The 19,706-nt window shown below is 41.3% G+C and overlaps 1 protein-coding gene across 4 annotated transcripts; it reads left to right on the top strand.

The window, feature by feature from the left end:
• The first annotated feature begins 1,754 nt into the window (after window positions 1-1,754).
• On the top strand, window positions 1,755-18,872 carry myo1hb (myosin IHb). Of its 4 annotated transcripts, XM_030434725.1 has the most exons (33): window positions 1,755-1,933; window positions 2,327-2,604; window positions 10,228-10,389; window positions 10,746-10,861; window positions 11,014-11,212; window positions 11,301-11,381; window positions 11,469-11,648; window positions 11,732-11,830; window positions 11,915-12,028; window positions 12,119-12,190; window positions 12,294-12,413; window positions 12,619-12,686; window positions 12,788-12,893; window positions 13,006-13,086; window positions 13,189-13,280; window positions 13,385-13,479; window positions 14,421-14,467; window positions 14,714-14,794; window positions 14,907-15,012; window positions 15,143-15,260; window positions 15,403-15,516; window positions 15,595-15,671; window positions 15,762-15,830; window positions 15,956-16,040; window positions 16,131-16,293; window positions 16,419-16,502; window positions 16,641-16,734; window positions 16,907-16,962; window positions 17,049-17,184; window positions 17,298-17,368; window positions 18,057-18,154; window positions 18,240-18,339; window positions 18,423-18,872. In XM_030434725.1, the coding sequence occupies exons 2-33, from the start codon at window positions 2,593-2,595 to the stop codon at window positions 18,447-18,449; spliced, it is 3,123 nt and encodes a 1,040-aa protein (XP_030290585.1). In that variant the 5' UTR covers window positions 1,755-1,933; window positions 2,327-2,592; the 3' UTR covers window positions 18,450-18,872. The 4 variants fall into 4 exon arrangements, with proteins under 4 accessions (XP_030290585.1, XP_030290584.1, XP_030290586.1 ...); XM_030434724.1 differs by having other exon boundaries at window positions 1,755-2,604; XM_030434726.1 differs by lacking the exons at window positions 1,755-1,933; window positions 2,327-2,604 and adding an exon at window positions 8,495-8,511.
• The last annotated feature ends 834 nt before the right edge of the window (window positions 18,873-19,706 follow it).

The raw sequence follows: 19,706 nt of genomic DNA on the forward strand, positions 1-19,706 counted from the left end.
GGAGGATAAGCAAGGATCTTATCTTATGTTCTCATCCAGTGGGACTTACAATTAGAACAACAGTAAACTCAGCCTAAACTTAATTAAATGGTGACCGTAAGGAAACACACAGAGGATGTGTGTCTGTGTATTTCAGAGACTTTAACCCACTCCTGTAATCATGGAGAGATCATACTATTTAGATGTAGAATAATGTTGATAGAAGGAGTAATGTAAGCAGATATTTAAGGGGTAGAGCTGGCGTCTTCTTATCAGAAGGTCGCTTGTACGATTCCCCTGGTCTGCATGTCGAAGTGTCCTTGGGCGAGATACTGAACCCCAAACTGCTCCTGATGTGCTGGTCGGCACATCAAACAAGGGAAGGAGGCCTGAGGTGCCGTTTACAGCGACAGTTCTGTTTTTCAGGAAGTGATTAGCTGTTAGAACCTGTAACTAACAGCAGGGTGTGCTCTTATCCTTCTGCTGTTGTTGGTCAGATAACCAGAGGGCTCTCTTTTGTACAGGCTGCTGTTGACAGAGGTCACACTTCTTGAGTCAATAGTTGTGTGTCTGTTGGTTCATATTCACACACAATCCAGTCATTTTGGTAATAAGAGTTTCCAAGTCCTATCTCTTCTCAGAAGCCCCACGAGAGGAAGAAATTCATTTAAAGGGCAACTCCACCAATTTTCCACAATAAAGTGTATTTACAGGTGTTGGGGAGTTCTACTGCATATGTGAAACAAATATTATAAAGTATTTTGTGACTCCAGAGAAAAGCTGCATGTAATCTGATAAACTGTCTCCAGTGATGTCATTCAGAAACTCTGGAGTACTTATGGGCTGTGGTGTAAAGCATTATCAAACTATGAAGTAAATAAAGTGCATTCAGAAACAATGGTACCATCCCCATGGTACAGAGGTGAAGGGAGCCCTGAGATCCAGTACTTAGCTTAAAATAACAGAACAAAAATTTAAAAATACCCCATTACAAGTACAATGATGTGTTTTTCAGATTTTTTTCCCCAAAGTAACAAAAATAAAAGTACTATTTTCAGATAAAGCTAATACCTCAAAATGTACACTGCATTTTACTGTTGTAGTTGGTCAAATAGCTAAGTTTTAACTACCTTTTAGTATAAGTTCAAGAGTTGTCAGATGATTAATGGTGTACGAAACATAAGAAAAGAAGATCCAGCTAGAAATATCTATTAATTGTTTGGACTTTTTGTATTATTTGCATCTGTCAAGTGTTTGTGTCTCATGTTGCCTATGTATTATCTCTTCTTATCTCTTTTCTCTTCTTCATCTTTTTTTTTTTTTTTTTTTTTTTTTTTACCGGTTTTATGGCGTTCATTAGTTTCAACAATTTTATTTTGTGAAGCCCCTTTTCATGGAAAAGTGCTAACGAAAAATAAGCTTTACCTCCTTATCTAGTTACTTTTTCTTTCTTAATATTGTGCAGTCTTACCCCGTTGGGCCTTCACATTAAACTTCCGGCAAATGTTACTGTGTGGGCCTGTACTGGTTGTTTCCTCTATCCCTCTGCCTGTTCTCTCTCTGTCTCTCTCCTTTTTGTTGCTCTCTGGCGCCCTCCCTTCCTTTGTCTGTGTTTTCATCTTTCAAGAAGACACCTGTCCAGGTGTTATTAATTACCTGATGACAGCATTTAAAGAGGAATGAGTGGAAGTCTTACTCTCACTTGAGCCACTCCCCAGCTCACATCAGGAGGATTTTTTCCCTTTGTCTCCTTGTTGCCCCCCCCCACACACATCTTTTTCAGTGCTGGGGTTTTGTTTTGTTACTTTTGTTTCTAGTTTAGTTTGGAGATAATTTGTTCTTTCCCTTTTTGATAGATTAGAGGGGATAGCTGGGTGTGACGGCCCACTGCGTGGCTGGCTCAGTGATTTTCCCTTCTTCTGTTTATATCAGCAGGGATCTCCATCCTCTTTTGGTAGGTAGTTTACTTGTGCTCATTTGATCTCAAAATAAAACTTTAGTTCAACTATTCATCTGGCGTGTGAGCGTCCTTTTAAATACGTTACACCCTCTCTGCCAGCCTCTCTATTAGAGGGTCCGTAACAGCAAGATGATGAGGGTAAAGATGAAGTATTATGTTCAGGGTTTTTTTTCGGCGTCATTTGACAGTGACCGACAAAGAAACAGCAAACTAATATGCACATTAACTCATTTACTTGAGTAAAAGCACTTAGTTGCTTTCCACCAAACCTAGTGTAGTATGCAGCATTGGTGTGGCAAAACTCATTGTGAATTACAGGTGACCCAGCTGACTATAGCATACAGCACAAAAGATAATATCCATAACTTATAACTTGAGCATTTCCAGCCACAGGAGGACATTTTGTCTCAAATTAGAGGTTTGGAAGCTCTCAGTCTCCTGGACCCCTGCAAGTGAACAAGGCTGACCTGAAAATAACAGAAAAGTAGGACACTGAGGACATGCTGAGGCTGCTGCATTATGGGACGGTCATAAATACAGGTAGAATATACATCCCATCCCTCCGTCCCCACATCCCTACTGGTCACATCAGCTGCTCGGCAAGCCTCACACAGAACCAAACAGAACCTCAGCAGAGCACAACGATCTGAAACATGAACCCAAAGGTAAGATTTGACATCTACATGCTTAAAAGCTGTTGAAATACTGTGGCACTGTGGGTTGATTTTTTAAATTTTTTACATGATGGTAATTTACTGACATGTAAATGACCAATCCTGCTAAACACAGATGTAACGATCACTGAAAACAGCTGTTTTTTTTTTTTTGTGATGCTGCACTTTAATTATCGTGCGATTTGTTCACTGGATGCTCCACATCTGAAACCAATAGCCTCAGAGCTCGTCCTAGCCTTCAGAGTCCTGCACCTGCTACGACGACAGCAATCTGTTTGCTTGCATGAATAAAGGATCAGTTTGAGTGTTTAGTTGTTTGGGACTAATTGGCCCTGTGAATATTTATTTGGTAGTATAAGTGGTGGATCAAGGATGCGACTTGTCCTTCACTCTTTAGAAACAAGATTGCAACGCGCCTTATGATTTACTCCTTATCAGATGTGTGATATTGTGCGTGCGGTCTGAAGACTAATGTAATACGTTTGTTTAGTTACTCAGGTACATTATCCTTAAAAAACCCTCAGTGCAGGATGGTGTCTTTATGCTTGAAATTAGTGCAAAAATAAAGGAGGTACTGTACAGTGGGATCCATCTTTTGTGCTGTCATTGACCTCAATAGTGTTTGAGGATAGAACCCAAGTTTTTTTCAGTGCTACCAAAAACTGGATGTACAACAAATTTAGAGTTTATGCTTAGATTGTTAGTCTTCTTGATGCTCAGTACTCTTGTGTGATGTAATTATTGTTTTATTTAGCATATAATGCATTTTTCACATTTGACATGTGTTTTGTATTGGTACCACAACTCAGATATCACACTTTAAATACACACCACTTATACACTGTATAAATTGCATTCTGTCTTTAATTTGAAAGGTTTGATGTCATGTTTTCATATAAATGATTTAAAGCAAAGATTGTCTTGAATATATTCAGTGTCTCACAGATGAATGGCAAACTCTCTATGTTTTCAAGCAGAAGAAGTTGCCAGTGTAAGTAGATCAACTTCATGTCATCTGGGGAAGATGATTTGTCCTCGAAATGTTGTAATATCCAAGTAGGATAAAAGAAGGATCAGGAACAATACATCAGCGTGGGTGTTTTTCATCTTTGAGTGCAGATTATTGTTATTTCTTTTTGTTTTGCTGCTATTTATTTCCCCTTTTTTTGTACGAGGGAAAACAAAAACATCTTCACATCACATCTTCAAACAAAATCTTCTACACTTTCTTTGACAGAGGAAAAATCTGAGCATACAAATTCATGAAACGACCATTAACATAATCTTCTTTTTACAAAAGAATATTGTTTTAAAGTAACTGCTTCAAATTCCTTGTTAGCCTGATTTACAGCTACCTCTTAAATGATAAAATGTTCAGTTCTTACCTTGCCTACAGAGACTACTAGCTCATGAATGTGCCTGTGCGCTATATTGCTGTGAAGTGACAAATAAACTTTGGCTACTGCTATTTGTGAGTGTCATCTTAATAACAGTTAAGAACACGAGAATCATCTGATACCAAAGTCATTTATGGGCACATCCCCACAAACTGGGTTATTCATGTGTGCACTGTAAATCAATTAGATGTGGCTTTTTGGTGAGCATGGTGTGTGTCTACTGGGGGGTTATTAGTAGAGCAGGAGTCCCCTTTCAAGATTGAGTAGATGTAGAAACCCCTAAGCATTTGCATAATGGATTACATTATGTTAATAAGGACTTTTCCAACAGGCTCTCTTATGTCATCGTGTGTTTTGGCCGATCCTCGGGCAGTAACGTAAGCTGCCTTTGTTGATTCTAACAGGAAGCACAATGTTAAAGTTTAAACAGACGGAATGAGAGGGCAACGTTACGCCGCCCGTGGGCTGGTCACAGCTGAGCCACAAGACAAAGATGAGATAAGAGCAATAATGTCAATGTAAAAAAACAGGGCAATGCTCCATCTTGATCTTTTCTCTCATCTCTCATTCCCTACCAGCTCTCTGTTGCACTATTAAAAAGAAACAAAGGAACAAAAATGCTGAAAATTCCTTTAAAAATTTTTTATTTTGTGGCAGTTATACTCATTCGTCAAAGTAGTTTGTATAAAACTGGATTATAACTGGATAAAATCAGTACTCAATACTGCATAATAACTTGAAATTTAATTTTATATTTGAGGTTTCACTTTCCTATCATGGAAATGACAGAATGCTCAACAGATTTAATACCACATGATTGTAGATCTGAAATGAAGCTGGTGTCACAGAATCTGTTAGTCTAATCCCGGACTGAGGTCTGATGGTTGTGGCTCTCATGATCAGTTAGTCATTAGTTTGAAATGCATCTGCCTAATCAAAGATCAGTAATCAAATACCTGTGCTGTAATTTTGTGGGGAGGAGGGTGAGGACGGGTCTCTGGAGGATAGGGTTACTACATCCTTATATTACACACACACACACACACACACACACACACACACACACACACACACACACACACACACACACACACACACACACACACACACTCTTCCTTAAACACATAGTGTAGCTGTTCAACATTAAGGCAAAGCGCTGAATGAACGTTTGCTGCCTGGGCTCCATGAAAGTTTAACCAGCCCAGTGCTTCCAGAGCCAGGTAGCTCATTACTGCCTCATCACCTACGATGCAGGGACACCAGCCCAGCAGGAAGCAGCAGGGCCACACTCCTCCTCCTCCTCCTCCTCCTCCTCATCTGTCCCAAGCTGTGGTACCTGGCCTGCTCGGAGCCAGCATTTGAATCAGGGACCGATGCAAACCTTAGCAGCAGAGGAGACAGTAGTGAAAGTAGAATATCTGTGCCGTCCTAAAGAGGGTCCACTATGGGAGAACTCATCGTCTACTAAAGACGCCATCGTAGGCCGTGTCTGTCAGAGTTGCAAACCCGAGGACTGAGGTTCATAGTAGTTTTGGATTTATCAGGTTCATCACACAAGACTGATTCAGCCATGACACACATGGTTTTGGAAGTAACAAAGGTAATTACATTAACGTGACTTTTGTATCTTGGCTGCAGTTGTGTTACTGTACTTAAAGGAACTATTTGTGGATTTGTTTAAATGATTGTAGCAACTTTCTCTTTCCCAAGCCTTATTTGATTCAGATAGGGGGGCATAGGTGTGTGTTGCTGTCTGCTGCAGGGTCTTCTCTGACACCGAATGATCACTTTTATACATTCATACATTCAATGAATCAAACAACATTTATGTGAAAGGGTGGTGACAGATTCACAGAGATAATTATGATCGGACTCAGAAGAACCTCTAAGCTTATTGGAGCGTTTTAGCGTCCTTCACCTTATTGTTTTGTTACCATTTCGGTTTACTCTCACTGCACTCAATCTTTCTAACATGGAGCACATGGAGTGCAAGTTAGTAAGTTATCTATTCATAACTCGTGTAATTTTCTTTGGTTTCCATTTAAGGTCCTTTTTTTTTTGAGTAACTTGGGATAGAAGCTGAAGAGCCAAATATTTCCGTTAGGATTGATGGTGGAAAACAAAAAGAGCTTAAAGGAGAGTGAATATCGGACTTAAAATTTGCCAGATGGCCAGAAACACTTTAAAATGAAGTTTTCCTAAAGTGATACTAATGTGAATGTTGTGTATTGAGCTTGTTTAACGTGCTGGTTTAAATTAATTAATTTTACTGTCCAGAAGTAGCAGGGTACAGGGCAGAAGGTTCTTAGCCTGCCACTGTGTGCTTGTGTGAAACAGTAGAGACAGAGGAGGCACTGTACTTGACTGGTGTGTTGGAGGCCGGTGATGGTCAGGTTTCTCTAGACACCTGGAGCCCCCTAAACGTGTGTTGCCCTGGGTGATGTGTGGTGTCAGTCAATGGCCCACGAGGAGTGCTATCTCTTTCAGGAGCCTAACTGCCACTTTGTGGCTGCGTAACAGGATCCTGCACCATACTGGATAGACGGGACAATGGCGCGCCCTCTCAGGTGGTGGCCTCCGGGTCAGATAGACTTTCCTGTTCCGCTGTAGCCTGACATCAAAATTTGATGTTTTACGGTAATTGTCCATGTTGGGTTTGTTTGTGTGTGACCTCGTACACGTGACTGTGTTTTGTTCATATATTTAAAATCTGAAACATCCTCAGCACTCATCAGATGACAATGTTGTCAAGAGAGGTCAGCTCTTATCTTTTAAAAATATCTAAATTGACCTTCCTCTAAGAGCATAGTGTGTTTTTTAGTTTTCTTTTTAATCAGCCATGTGTTCAGCAGAGGTAACGTTTCCTCTGAATGGCAGAAAATCTCTGCGCTCGGTGGCGAGCCAGCAGCCTGCCCACAGAGTGCCAACAACAGGGCAGAGTGTCTGAGACGACGTAGCTGCTCTCTTTTTGTCTATTATTGCATCTAATGCAAGACATGTACAGCCTTGACAACAAACCCAGTTAATCAAAGAAGAGTGTTCATGTCAGAATGCTTTTTAGGTTCAATTTACAGATTCCCGTCCCTTCAATGAATTTAAAAAGCTTGGAGGGGATCACTGTGATGAAATTAAAAACAGCACTTGATTTTTTGTTTTATTATTACTGCTATTATATTTTTAGGGTGTTTAAAGTGTATGTTAGTATTGATAAGTATGTTTTTAAAATGCTTTGAGTTCTCATATTATAGTTCTGCTATCAGTTGTTGGCCTTCTCTATCAAGTTTGGACAACTGAGGGAAAAACGTATCATCTCATTCTGATGTACTGCATATACAGTATCATCTAGCCTTCTGTTCATTTTAATTGCATTTTTTTGCCTTTAATGCTGTCAAAAGCTTTGCAAAACACAAAAATAAAGGTGCCTTTAAAACAAAGTGTTGCATAAAAAGTCTGATCGTTCCCGTACTTGCCAAACCTAACAAACGATCAGCATTTCAAGTTCATTAATTTACAGTGTGCAGTGTTGCAACATTCATGTGGCAAAACACATTCACAATTTCACATAATGCAAGCCACAGTTTTAAAGGAGCTACAACCAGCTCATGCTTTCACATGCACACACCCTCACTGGACCTCCATGACAAAGTTCAGGTTTTAGACATCGAGTATGATGACGATGAAAGTTGCTGCTTTCAGAGGGTGGACACAGCTTTGTGGATCAGTGAACGGATGGACCAACAGAAGTGGGTAGAACAATGAAAAGGGAACTGTGCTGAGTCCAACGACGCCTCCCACCAGAGCGTACGACAAACAGTTGATGAGTTATGAAAGGAGACATGGCAAAAGGAAGTGTTGTGTGTCTTTCTACGAAGGTTAGGTTGAATCCGTTTGTAAGTTATGTGCCTTTTCGCTATCGGACACTCCCACGACACACACCCTCACACACACACACACACACACACACACACACACACGACTTGCTTGTCAAATTTCTGCATCCTGGGGTGCAAACAGTTTCTTACATCCTACTGACTGTCTGACGTAGTGACCTAAAGTAATTTGGTCAAAAATTCCATCACAGTCATTTTTTTCCCTCTCAGGCTCTTAGCCATGAAAACTTGTTGTAGTGTTTTGTTAAATACGACGTGGTCGTGGACATGTTGCAGCCTTTCCCAGTCTTCTTGTATCCAACTCTGTGTGATTTAGATTTCAAACTGTCTACGGATGAGAAGTGTCGTACCGCAAATGGATAAAAAGAGCACAGAATGTTGTATGTGGTGAGCCAAGATCTACTGTAAATCTATTAGCACTCGCACACAGATACATATTTAGAATGAGATATTTCCTTTGTTGCGTGCTCGCTACATAATTGATGGTTTCCTATTGAAGGAAGTAGAGACTGTAATCTATCAGTGCTTCCTGTCCTTTCCCCTTCAATAAAACCAGATGTTCAGTTCAGAAAAATCATACAGAGGCACAAACACATCAGGGGACCTTCAGGGTAGGTCACTTTTTGGCACTTTTTCCCCTGCAAAACGCTGTTGAACATTTGAATGATCGCGTGTAGTTTCTTTCAGGACTTGATTTGCTGTGACATTCTGCTGTAAATGTCCGCCGAGTCAGCAGAGCAGCAGCTTGTTTTACTGGAGAATGATCTGTGAGTGTCGGTTACGCCGACTTGGTGACAGGTCAGCTCGGCGGTGATGAGAGCCAAACAACTGAAGCATAATACTGGGTGGCTCTTTCTTTCATAGCGCCGTAATTAAAGTGCATTGCTGATTATTTCACCCGGCACTTCCTCGGGTAGTGTATTTCTAAGTGGCACACGATATCCTGTGTTTATACTTATTAAAATGAACGTGATTAATTCATGATTTTAATTCTTAATTAAAATCTGCATTCAGTTAATGTCACTGCACTGATGGAAAGTACATTTACTCAAGTGCTCCTCTAAGCACTGTACCCAAGAATAATTCTGATTTTTTACTCTCCACTACGTTTATTTGATAACTTTAGTTACTAGTTACTTTGCAGATTACATGCTGCAGCAGCATCAAACAAAATCAAATAAAAAAACACTAATTCTGATAATTGGTTTACCCAGGGTACACAGTATTTGTATACAAGTAAATATATGTATCAGTTATTTAAATTAAACATCAGATACTTTAAGACTTTTACTCGAGTACGACTTTTGGGTACATGGTTTTCGCTGGGCAGGTTTACCTGAAAAGTAACTAGTAACTAAACCTGTCAGACAAATGTAAATGAGTAAATGTAAAATATTTACCTCTGAGATGTAATGAAATCAAAGTCTAAGTGAATTTGGATGGGTTTATGCAGTTGTGTCATCTTCTCAGTTAGACAAACAACTTGTTCTGTACTGTAATTAAGAACAAATATGAGGTGGTTTTACTTATTTTACTTACTCTTCTCGTGCTCCTTCATACTTTCACTCTTCTCCATTTTGGAGAGCAACATAACATTTTTTACTCCACTACATTTACTGTATTACTTTGTTTACTAGTTACTTTGCAGAAAACACGCTGCATCAGTGTCAGATATGTGCATGATTTACTTTTACTTTTGATACTTAACTACATTTCATATCAGATACTGAAAGAGTTTTACTCAAGAACTATTTCTATGAAAGACTTTCACTTTCACCAAAGTAATATTTTAACATGATATCTTTACTTTTACCCACTTTTTTTAAGTCGAACACTAGTTAAAAATATAATGAGGCTTCTACTGCAGGTGAGGTATTACGTGTTCATTCTGTCCTCGCCATGAACAAGACTGATGATACTTTAGGAAACACAGAAGCAGATTAGATAGTGGAGGCTGAATTTGGATGTGTCATGAGCAGAGAGGATGTAGCCAAGGCCACTAAGAGCCCTGACTGGAAGGAAATGAGTGACCCACTGTGAAATACATATTCTAGTTAGTCCGTGATTCTATGAATGTGTGTGTACCGTTCTTGATTGATTACAGATCATTTTCGAGGAAAACAGGACACAAAGGAAAAGGATGGGACTTATAGGATTGGTCTTGACAGAAGGACTGAGAACAAGGCCAAAAATATCACAATATCTGTAGATTTTGTCGAAGAGAGTCATAAATTATGTTATCAAGGTCTGATAAGTTTCACCATGTTACTCAGCTCTGCTGTGATACCTTGTTTCCTTGTCACTGATGTGTTCCTGCTCGGGCACAGAGCCTGGAGGACCGGTGTAACGAGATCCTGAGGAACATGGAGGCCTCCCTGACGGCCAGGGATCGCGTGGGCATCCAGGATTTCGTTCTCCTGGACAACTACACGAGTGAGAGTGCCTTCCTGGACAACCTGAGGAAACGCTCCCATGAGAATCTCATTTACGTGAGTCTTCCTGTGCGGTGTTATGTCGGATGACCCGGCTCTTTCTCCTACTCTAATTAAACTTCCCGCCCTCGACCTTCAACCCTACGAGGTCCTGATGCTGCGCTGCCTCGTGCCGAATCCGGCACCTCGTGCTGCTGAAACAGCAGCTTCTGTTCTTTTCATTTGCGGAGTGAGCAATCTAAAGGTCACTGCTGTCCGTGAGGTCATGACAAGCGATTAACCAAACTTATTGCTTTTGATGAGAGGAACAAAATCACTTATCAGCAGAGTGATATGCGTGTCCTTGTAATGTTTCAGAAAAAACAACCTCCTGTTTCACAGAACATGACTTCCTTTTCTCTCCTTCTCTTCAGACCTACATTGGGACCCTTCTGGTGTCAGTCAACCCGTATAAAGAGTTAGACATCTACAGCAAAAAGCAAATGGATACGTACATGGGTGTGAACTTCTTCGAGCTGCCACCTCATATGTAAGATATCTTTTACTCTGTAAATCTCCCCCATTTCCTTTCATTTTCAGCTTATAACCTGATAAAGGCATATAAAAGTAGACACGGATTTTCTGATGGCAAAAAAGTCTGAACTAAAAAAAACTGTGGCTGACCTGTGCCTGTGCTTTCAGTTATGCGCTGGCGGACAACGTCTTCCGCACCATGCAGTCTGAGTACAACAACCACTTCATCCTGATCTCGGGGGAGAGCGGAGCCGGCAAGACAGAGGCTTCGAAGAAAATCCTGCAGTTCTACGCAGTCAGCTGTCCGAGCACCAAACTCCTGAACAACGTCCGGGACAGGCTGCTCCTCTCCAATCCAGTGCTTGAGGTCAGTGACATGCATATTTGTCTGCCAAAGCTTCCGCTGCATAAAATATCTTTTATAAATACAGAATATATATCTTTCCATCTTCCAGGCTTTCGGAAATGCCAAAACCTTGAAGAATGACAACTCAAGCCGCTTTGGGAAATACATGGACATCCAGTTTGACCACCAGGTGGACTGAAATATCTTCATCGCCTTACATTACAATAACACATCAATGAGCACTGATTGACGGTGAAGGATTACCTTTCTCCCTCAGGGTGGCGCAGTTGGCGGTCACATCCTGAGCTACCTGCTGGAGAAGTCCCGCGTGGTCCACCAGAACCACGGAGAGAGAAACTTCCACATCTTTTATCAGCTGGTGGAGGGAGGAGAGGAGGATCTGCTCCGCTGGCTCGGCCTGGAGAGAAACTGCCAGCATTACAGATACCTGGTGCAGGTCAGTGGAGAAGAAAAACAAACGAATCTGGTGTAACAGAAAAAAATCTCTTGACTCAGACTATTTATTCCTGTCTCCTTCAGGGTGATTGTGCCAAAGTTAGCTCCATCAATGACAAGAGTGACTGGAAGATGGTGCGGAAAGCCCTCTCTGTCATAGAGTTCAGTGAGAGTGATATTGAGGTGAGCGAAACAGAACATAACTTTATTCAAATCTATTACTGACATTAACGTTGCTGGTGATCCATGAGGTTATTCTCTCTGCAGAACCTGTTTGCAATAATTGCGAGCGTGCTCCATCTGGGAAATGTCAAGTTTGAGGCAGATGTTCGAGGATACGCATCGCTCAACAACAACCAGGAGATGCACTGGGTGTCAAAGGTGAGTCCATAAACAAACTGTGCACAGTTTAAAGCCCTTTATTTGTCTTCATGCGACTTTCTGAAGCTTTTCTTTTGCCTTGCTGTGCAGTTGTTGGGGATTCCTACTCAGGTGCTACAACAGGGCTTAACCCACAGGAAGATTGAAGCCAAAACAGAGGAGGTGAGTTGTCTTCCTTTGTTTAACTCAAATCACAAAACAACTTAACTTAAACACATTAAACTTGTTTCTCGTGTTCGTGATCTACATTCATCTGTCGTTATAGGTGCTCAGTCCCTTCTCTGTGGACCATGCAGTATATGCCAGGGATGCCCTTGCCAAAGCCATCTATGGCCGCACTTTCAACTGGCTGGTCAACAAGATCAATGAATCTCTAGCTAACAAGGTGAGAAAAGAAGGATACCGTCTCAGTAAGATCATGGTGGTCTGCAGAAAATTGGGGTAGCAGGAGGCGGTCATTTCATTGAGTGTGTCTAAAAACATACGATTCTGTAAACGGTAGATCCGGCAAAATAACATATGAGCTGGAATTTCCATCTGCAGCAGATTTTCCATGAACCAGAAGTCATATCTGTGTCCGTTATCTGCAGGATTCCTCCAGGAAAACAGTGATTGGTCTGTTGGACATCTATGGTTTCGAGGTTTTCAACGTGAACAGGTGAGATCACGCACCGATGAGCTGATTCTTCGAGAACAATAATGTGAAATGAAGAATCCCATCCTGAGAGTGCCTGTGATGTATTTATTTATTTTTTTTAGCTTTGAGCAGTTTTGCATTAACTACTGCAACGAGAAGCTGCAGCAGCTTTTCATCCAGCTCACCCTCAAGTCCGAGCAGGAGGAGTACGAGATGGAGGGGATTGAAGTAATCATTCCTTGTATATTCTTGACTTTTCTGGCAACAAATCTGCAAAAATGAACTCACGTACACTGAAAACTGCTTCTCAATCGCTTGCTTGTTTTTTTTTTATTTGCAGTGGGAACCTGTGCCATATTTCAACAACAAGATAATCTGCGATCTTGTGGAGGAGAAACACAGAGGAATCATCGCTCTCTTGGTAAAGATATGATTCAGTTCTGGTCCTACGTGAAGACAAGCAATACTCTCGCCCACAAAGCTACAGCGGGACTGAATTATTGATGCTTCTCCTCTCATTAAGGACGAGGAATGTTTACGTCCTGGAGAGGCCACGGATCTCACCTTACTGGAGAAGATGGAGGAAGAGATTGGTGGTCACCCTCATTTTGTCACGTGAGTTGGAAACTTCTGCTTTGCACTTTGTCCCAGCGACCAGACCGGCACGTCGCATGACCATAAACACATTAAAATCTGCACTGACCTTTCCCTTCCTGCAGACATAAACTTGCAGACAAGAAGACGAGGAAAACACTGGAAAGAGGAGACTTCCGCCTCTTGCACTACGCTGGGGAGGTTACATACTGTGTTGTTGGTGAGAGATGACATGCATCTGTGTGTTAGATGATGTCTGCTGTCTAAGAGTGCTAAAATATAGCCTAACAGCGGCAGGAGTAGAGAAGAGTCATTAAGTCAAACTGACGTCAGCAATATCTATATAAAGGATACTAACACTAGCTAATGTAGCGTTGAGGACAACTGAACTCACCTCTGGATAAAGAAAAATCTGAACTGCAGCTTGACACGTGCACCTGTTCATACCTTTATATGTGCCATAACATATATCACATTCTCAGTTCTGTATATATGCATAAATTACAATATTGTTTAAGTCCAGTGGTGACTCATTTGCCATTATTGTATCACAAAAGAAACAAAGAGCTCACATACCTGGGTGAGGGACAGCAGAACCACTTGCATTTTCCAGTTACGTTAGCCTAGCTTGACACTGGTGAGCTAGCATGTACAAACAAAGTGCTGTAGGTGATGAAATACCTTTACAGGACAAGTTAAACTACACAACAACAACAACAACAACAACAACAACAACAGAAATGGTCTGTGATTCATAGGAAGTAAGATTTGCACCACTGTTGAAGGTTTTTTTTACGCTTTTAGCTTCTCAGCAGAGCCTCTCTAGCTAACTCGAGGTGACGTTGCCAATAGGGTAAAATGTCACATAACAAAGAGAAAATTAAAATTTGATTATTATTATTAAATTGAAAATTAAAAGCTCCACAAAGATTATTATACAGACAAATATATTTATAAAAGATTACAATAAAATATGTACATAAAAAAGATAGGTAGGGAGTTTTGGCGAAATGTATATATTATTTTATGACTTCCATTAGGCTAACATTAGCCACCATATGCTACTAGTCATTTGCGATTACCTAAGAGATTGAATATTATTGAATTAAATATTTCATATAAAAAATACACACTAAGTTTCTCTGTTCTTTACACTTTCAGGGTTCTTGGACAAAAACAATGATCTTTTGTATCGAAATGGGAAAGAGGTAATTTCATTTAATTTCTATTGTAAAAAGCAGGTGACACCCATATTAAGTTGGTTGGTGATTTTTTTTTAAATGAATGCAACTTCATTTAATTTGTTGCACTGTATTACTCAAAAACAGTACTTGTTGTGAATCTGCTGCATTATTTCTAATGAACAGAAAATGTGTATAAATGTATTGAAGCATAACCTCAAACAACATGTCTGACATGTTAGGTGTTGATACAGTTTTCCTGTTCTCCACAAGGTCATGCGACAATCCAAGAATGCTATCATCAAACACTGTTTTCCCTCCAGTGAACCGGACAGCAAGAGGAGACCTGAAACTGTAAGAAATTATTCAGAACCATTTGTGACACCTCTGATTTTGAGTTCAAATGAAAATTACTATAAACAAACCATAAACACTCGTATACCTGCCATATTCCTCGACCCCTCAGGTGGTGACTCAGTTTAAGAGCAGCCTGGTGGGCTTGACTGAGATCTTAATGTCCAAAGAGCCCTGGTACGTCCGCTGCATTAAACCCAATGAAGCCAAGCAGCCAGGTGAGGCCTTCTGAAAAACACCTTAGAGCCCTTTACTCTGTGTTCAGCCTACACTCAGCCAGCACGTGTAAAGTAAACCACACAGTTTTGATCCCTGAACTGTCTGGATGACTCTTGGTGTCCCCTGCAGGGCGTTTTGACGACGTGTTGGTGAGACATCAGGTGAAGTACCTGGGGCTGATGGAGCACCTGAGGGTCAGGCGCGCTGGGTTTGCTTACCGACGCAAATACGACATCTTCCTCCAGAGGTAACTAACCACACTGTCACTGCTCCTGTTCCCTGGTGCTCTTTTCTTGCAGAACAAATGTGCACATGTTCTCATCTCACCATTCCTGCTGCTTTTGGTGATCAACGGTAAAGCTTTGTGTGGTCTTTTTTCTTCTTCTCAGGTATAAGCCTCTGTGTCCAGACACCTGGCCCAACTGGAGAGGTACGGCAGCAGAAGGTGTTCAACGCCTGATCAAACACCTGGGCTACAAACCTGACGAGTACAAGATGGGCAGGTAGGCAGATCTTAATGGATGGGTGCCATTGACTGTGTTAATGCTGAGATACAGAAACTTCTTGTTCTTTACCTCAAGGACAAAGATTTTCATCCGGCACCCAAGAACCCTGTTCGCAACCGAGGACGCCTTTCAGATCTGCAAACACAGGCTAGGTGAGATGTTTTGCCTTTTAATGAAGTTGTACTGCTACGTTAAGCATCATATCTCTCCTGAAAGTTAAACTGTCGTTGTTATTGTCACAGCAACGAGGATTCAAGCCAAGTACAAAGGCTACAGAGTGAAAGGAGACTACCTGAAACAGAGAGAGGCTGGTGAGTGTTAAAATGGCCACAGATTGGTTCACTGTGGAAGCTCAAACTGACTAAATGTACATGAGAGGCACACATGACAAGCTTTTTATATGATTATTTTTGGTTACCTTGTCTTATCTTAAAAGCCACAAAGATTGAGAACTGCTGGAGAGGTCTGATGGCCAGGAAGGAGCGTGAAAAGCGGGCGTGGGCTGTCAAGGTCATCAAGAAGTGAGTTTGTACATGAAGATTAAATGACATGAGAATGGCGGCCATACGGTCTACGTGGTGAGGGTGAAAGTCGTTGATTCTGTTTCTTAGGTTCATTAAAGGCTTCATGACTAGAAATCAGCCATCCTGCAATGACAACAGCGAGTACCTGGCATATGTGAGAACCAACTACCTCACGCGGCTGAGAGACAACCTTCCCAGAACAGTCCTGGAGAAAGACGCTTGGCTCACCGCTCCGCCCATACTGCAGGAGGTAGCTGACACAGCTTTACACAGTGTCTAGTTATAAGGCTGCACGTAGTGAGGTCACAGGTAATTCCGGTAAAGACTGAACGCTGTAAAGATTTAAATTCAAGGAGCTCGTGTATCTTTTTCTAGGCTTCCCAGCTCCTTAAGAAGATCTACATTCGCCACATGGTGAAAAAGTACGTACGGGGAATCACTCCACATAGGAAGGCACAGGTACACAACATATTCCTTCTACATTTAAAACAACTTCATTTTGGAAGTACATTTGTGGGCGACACTTGAGTCCCAGACAGATTTAATCTTTTGGAAATAAAATATCTTTACTTACTTTTCTGCTTTCCTTGTTTCCAGCTTCTGTTAAAAGAACAGACGAGCTCCATGTTCAAAGGAAAAAAAGAAAACTACCCTTTCAGTGTGTGCAGACCATTCGTGGACACCAGGATAGGTGAGACCGTGGAGTTATTTTCTTTTCTTTGACTGTACTTAAAGGGAAAGCGGGGCGTCACTGGCAGGAAAATGCCTGAGAACCACCCCAAACCACTTAACAAAAACACATAGATAGTTATAGTGAATCCAAACAGTCATAAATTCTCACGTGCCTCTAATACTTTATTAAGGTGCAGAGGACATAAGCATCAAAGTGCTTCAGATGATCCGTCATGAGCACATCAAGGTAAACTGACATCGGAATTGACTTTCCGTCTTCGTCCCTTATTTTTATCCGCTGTGACCTCCTGTGTGTGTGTGTCCCTCCCACAGTACAGTGTGCCAGTGGTGAAGTACGACCGGAACGGGTTCAGGCCTCGTCTCCGGCAGCTCATCTTCACCCAGGAAGCCGCCTACCTGGTCGAAGAAACCAAGATCAAGCAGCGGATTGATTACAGCTCTCTGAAAGGTAGCGAGTGAGACAATTAGACCAAGTCAGCGACATTACCTGTAGGGAGGTGATTGCTTGTTGCATACACGCCTGTGATTTAATTTTAAAGGTGAGTCTTTTTCTTATTATAGGCATGTCAGTCAGCAACCTGAGTGACAACTTCCTGATCCTTCATGTTACATGTGATGACATCAAACAGAAGGTACAACTATTGACAGACTTGTCTAAATATATCTAAACAAGTAATCTGATTGTCTATTTAAAGGTCTACCTTACTTTAACAGAGGAAACCAGGACAACACAATCTTTAGGTCACGTGTGGCTCTGCAGACAATCGATCAAGTCTGAAAGGGCAATAAAACCACTCATTAAGATGGACTTACTCAGACACAGTTTAAAGACAATATGGGGAACAATGCCCAATTAGGTTTGACAGACTTTTATCTGTGAGTGTTTGACTCTGATTTTCTTGAGCTTTCGTTGAGCGATTTATGGCTTTATCAGATAGCCAAGAGTAGAGAGATACAGGAAATGAGGGGAAAGACAGATATAGAACAACATGGAACAAAGGTAAAAGGCGAACCAGGAATATTGTCTTTCGTGGTCGGCACTTATAGACAACCAGAGGACCCCTGTTGCTCAAATACTTTGTGAAAGACAGTACACAGCAGGAATATTCAAAATTAGCTTAGACCCGAAATCAGCTCGTATCTCTTCATAAGTCAATAGTTTTAAAACTCATAAACGTGGTCCATAACTTTCCTGGAGCGCCCCTCACAGCTTACCCCGAACTAGATCGGAAACATTACTCAACAAAGCATTAATTGAAGCACACCTAGGCATTATAAAATCTCCATATCCAGGAGGACTGACACCATTTGTTCTTTCAGGGGGATCTGGTCCTGCAGTGTGACTACCTGTTTGAGGCCCTGACAAAGCTCTGTGTTATTGCCAACAAGCAGAACTACATCAAAGTGGTCCAGGGCAGGTACAGAATCTGGAATTCATGTAGAAATATGGATTTGAACGCTAGAAATGCAAAGGGTAGAAAGTGATTGATACTGTCATTGCAGTGTGCGATTTGACATCCAGCCTGGCAGAGAGGGCTTTGTGGACTTCAAGAGTGGCCAGGAGTCCATGGTCTACAGGGCGAAGAACGGCCATTTGATGGTGGTGAGTGTGGAGCTCAGCATTAAAGCACTGATCATATAAACTGCTGACTAAGCTCTTCACTTTGTTTTTTCTGTTTTTCTTAGGAATCTACGAGAACGAAGTCCAGATGAGTTGCCAGCGGTTTGGGTTGATGTTGCTGTAACAGCCATGTTTGTTCTGTAATCCTGCTCCATGGTTGTTGCCAATTGTGATTCATATCAGCTGATTTTTAAGTTCACAACGATGTTATCCAATTATGTGTATGCAAATATTACACAAGTACTGCCAATATCTGCGTTGTACTGTAGATAGCAGAGCCCGGCCAGAATATCAGTGGGTCTGCTTGTTCCTCAGATCTGGTTTAAATCATGAAAATTAACCATCCATAATATGAAAAGAAGCACTTGTAACATTTTTTTTTTTTTTGTATTAAACATATCTGAAATCCTGTCTAGATGATAACAGTAGAGAGAAACTTTACACGTGTGCAGCCATGAATGTATGTCATACCTCACTTATGTTGTACTGTCACATTAAAACATGTGAAACCACAATGTACACTTCATCTGTATTTTTTGTGGAAGTTAAGAGTACAACGCAAAATACCCCAGCAACATTTCAAATGGATGCTTGACTCCAGCATGTTGCACTGAGGTGATTCCTGAGTTAGCGGCTCCCTCTACTGGTCTCCAGCTGGCTCTACAGGTCCCCTTCTCAGGTGTAGCTTGTAATTTGGATAATTAAACATGGGAAGTCAACACACTTTTTGTGCATTGACTTTAAAAGATAAGTCACAGAATTAGTACAGATTTTCATTCTAAAGTCAACGTTGTCATCACATCCTGATACCGATTTGCCAGAAGAAACAAATGAGGATGTGATGCACCTGTTTTCAGAATTGACTGGGTGAAAGGCAGCGTTAAGCAGCACTGGGTTGCTGAGTCTGCTGCCCACTCGCTGGACAACACAGACACCTACGTGAAAAGAAAATTATGAAAAGTCTCTTTGAAAGTGTTCAGAACAAAATGGAAAATTCACAAGTCCTCAAAACGCCATTTTTGGGCCATGATGAGGCAAAACAAGTCAAAAGCTTTTGTCAGTCTGAGATGTGTTATGTCAGCATTTTACTGTGCTGACGGCAGCATGTCAACGCGCTCAAAGCTGCACAGTCACGACACAAATGCAATCTTGTTATTCTTTAAATTCTATGAATCACTGTTTTAAAAAATTGCTGATTCAGACGGAAACATTTCACAATTGCATCCAGTTGAGTCTACGGGTGTGTGGGTCTGCTGCCCTCTCAAATGTGTCAAATTGGGAGTTCAACATTTCAACATGCTCAAAGGTAGCACTGTATACCCATTAAGGGCAGGGATTTTCATTTCATC

The sequence above is a fragment of the Sparus aurata genome, chromosome 12 (assembly GCF_900880675.1).
Source record: "Sparus aurata chromosome 12, fSpaAur1.1, whole genome shotgun sequence".
In the NCBI taxonomy this organism is placed as follows: domain Eukaryota; kingdom Metazoa; phylum Chordata; class Actinopteri; order Spariformes; family Sparidae; genus Sparus; species Sparus aurata.